The following is a 3,104-nucleotide window of genomic DNA, read 5'->3' as shown; positions in this document are numbered from 1 at the left end:
CAAACTACTCTGGACTCAAATAATCATTTAACTATAATTGTATTATATTTATTCAACTTTCTAATTAATTCAATTCTGTTTGGGTTTTTTTTGTCTCATGTTTGTCTCACATGCTGAGAATAGAATCAGCTTCCTGCTCTACAGGACAGACCAGAGAGCAGCTAACTGGGAACACTGGGACTGAACCATTTGTTTAACGAGGGTCTCTGTTTCCCTTTCAGATGGATTTTATACTGGGAGAGACAGAGACACTTTAATGGAGGACAGAGCAGTGTTTCCAGCAGCCAGCTGTGTTCCTCTAAACTCTGACATGTCCAAAGATCTTCCTGAAGGTTTCAGTAATGATCCTGGAGCACCTGAACAAAGGTAAGGTCTGTCAATCATTAATAATCCTGTTTAAACTCGATCAGCCTCTGATACATAGAAACTAAGTCAGACTGAACTTTAAGCTGAGAAGTTCAGCTTTTAACACTGGCAGGACTAATTCTTTATTTCTTTCATAGGTATAAATGAATAGAAGTTTTAAACTAACTCTCCTGAAGTAGAGTGGGATAAAATTCTCATTACCAGAACGTATTTTTACCACTGCATTTGAAAGTGTGGGAAGCACTAAATGTGGGCTTTGGGCTCTCTGCGGCGTCTCCTGGTTTCCACGTAGTCCTTCCCCACTGGAGGCCTGTATCTGTGTGTTGGTGGGGGGTGGGGGGTTTCTGAGATTGGCTGTTCTGGTCCCTTTTGTAGGAGGAATGCATGTGCGGTTAGGCGTGTGAGTGTGTGGCTGCTGGGAGTCAGAGTGACTTGAGGTTTTAAGGTCAATTTATACTTCTGACGCGTAGCCTCTGCAACCATTGAATCTGTCTCTGAACGCAACAACGCCCCCCCGCGCAGTGGCTCTGCAAACGTTGTTGCGCACCTCAAGAAAATCCTGGCTGTGCGTTGAGCAGATGTGATTGGTCCTTGGTATGCGTTTCCAGCTGTCTGTGTGGTCTTCCTTCTCAATTTGGTGCCGGGGCACGCCATTTTTAAAAACCAAGCAACATGTGCACCTATGACGAATGGTTAATTGGTCTTTCTGCCAACTTCATTAACAGAACCTGTTGCTCTTCGATGTTTAGCAACTCTAGATCCATCTCCATGAGCGCGATATCTTGCAGACACTCCATTATTGTTTTGGAAAATAAACACTCCCAGCAGCGCCACCGAAGTTCTCCTGACAATCCGCCGAAAGTTCTCACGAGTTCTTGAATAGGCTCCCCCTTGTGCTTTGGCGGCAAACTGCTGTGCGTCCCTAGAAATTCCAGACCAACAGTGCAGAATCATACCAGCAAAACTGGTTCGCGACTAGACCCAAGCGACTTTTGATGTATGCGGTTGCAGAATCGTAATCAGCCCTTTAGGCCAGGTCTGGTGCCCCTTTTGCCGTAGCCTAAGTGTGGGTCTCCCTCTGGTCGTTTTCTTGTCTGGCTGTGGCTTAACTGGGTTGGGGGTCATGTGAACAAAGAACTTTTAAAAGGACTGAGATTTTTAGATTAGTAAACGTACTGGTTGAACCCTTCTTTACATAAGTAAAACTAAAAACTTCAGGTTCAACATTGTATTTCAAGTACAAGTACATTTTCCTCATTTTCTCACTGTGTTGGTAGAAATGTAATGAAATAAACTCACTCTCTCTAGTTTTGTTCTAAAACCTAGTTCCAGACAAGATAAACTTGAAACCTAATTAATACGTATATTAAACACCTGCCTCTGCATCAGCTCCATGACCAGGACTGACTTTCTGATTTACTGATGTTCAGACACTGTTTGCTATCAGCTGAGGAACAAACAAAACATGTTTCCCAGAGTTTTACACAGAATAGGATCAGCTTCCAGCTTTACAGGACAGATCAGAGAGCAGATAACTGGGAAAACTGGAGCTGAATCATGTTAACTAAGCGTCTTTGTTTCNGAATTTGTCATGTGCTGAACTCTTGGTTTGGTTTTTCTGACTGGGATGGGATCCTTCTTGCAGCTTCAGCAGAAGTTATTCTGAGCTCAAATTCCACTTTCTTATTTCCTCAGATCTTTTACTCACTTCACACCCGTGAGATGCAGCAGATATGCATACACCTGTGGATTTTCTAGATTCTTCATCACTTGTCTGATCTGAACTGGAGTCCCCTTCAATTGATCTCTGCTTGTTCCACTTTTTCTCATTTTTTGATTCTACTCTCTTCCAATCTTCTTCGTTTTCACTATTTCCTTCTTCCATCCCACAAGAATTACTTCCTGTTTCCACGCACCATGCACCTCTCCTCCAGCTTCTCTGGCCAACCAGCTCTCCTTCTTCTTCTTTTGTGGTTTTCGGTTTTAATTGTTGTTGGCTAACAATTTTAAAGTGCATTAATGCCACCTGCTGGTAAGGATTGTGTAACGAAATGACAATACTAAGAAATAAATGTATCTACTTTATTTTAAACCAATAATATAATAACCCATTTCCCTTTATCTGATATAATTACTATTTATTATTAACAATATCTTAATATTTTATGTTCCAGATGCTCCTGTTCTTCCCTCCATCTTTTCAGCTCCTCTGGAAATGATCCTGATGTTCTCCGTCTTATGCTTGGCTTGGTGCAGCTGATGACAGGCTATGAATCAAATGAGTTTCTCTACTGTTGGAATGAAGTTATTTTCTCTTTCTTCTTTGTTTTGCTTTTGTTCCTGATTCTGAGCCTGATTCATTTCTCCTTCCTTTGTCCTTGAACTCTCCTCCCTGCTTCTGCAAACCTTATATTTTTTGTTGATTTAACGTGTTGTATTTTCACTGCTTCCTTTCTCTCCTCATCCTCCATAGTTAACTCTGTGCTGGCCTCCACAGCTGCAGCACCTTTCTCCGTCTTCTTCCCTGCTCTCCTCCATTCTGGGTTCTTCTCTGCATTTTGAACATCTTTGCTTTCCCCCACAAACTGCTGCCATGTGTCTGTAGCTCTGACACCTGTAGCACCTGAGAGGAGGGGAAGGAACAGCCTGACTGGGAAACTCATAAAACCTATTTTGACTCTGCTAAATGACTCTGGTTCTTGGGTTTTCTAGTTGATCAGTTCTAGACTATGGATTTC

At 42.2% G+C, this 3,104-nt stretch overlaps 1 protein-coding gene across 1 annotated transcript in view; it reads left to right on the top strand.

The window, feature by feature from the left end:
* Positions 1-3,104, top strand: part of LOC107105151 (NACHT, LRR and PYD domains-containing protein 3-like) — a gene marked incomplete at its 3' end in the record, with an annotated part of 36,658 nt that overhangs the window by 2,595 nt on the left and 30,959 nt on the right. Inside the window, exon 2 of the mRNA XM_015405271.1 lies at positions 222-366. Within this exon, the coding sequence (XP_015260757.1) occupies positions 257-366 (110 nt within the window). The remainder of the gene's footprint in view (positions 1-221; positions 367-3,104) is intronic.

Source organism: Cyprinodon variegatus, unplaced genomic scaffold, assembly GCF_000732505.1.
Source record: "Cyprinodon variegatus isolate N-32 unplaced genomic scaffold, C_variegatus-1.0 Scaffold2097, whole genome shotgun sequence".
Classification (NCBI taxonomy): domain Eukaryota; kingdom Metazoa; phylum Chordata; class Actinopteri; order Cyprinodontiformes; family Cyprinodontidae; genus Cyprinodon; species Cyprinodon variegatus.
This window is presented reverse-complemented; position numbering and strand designations above follow the sequence as displayed.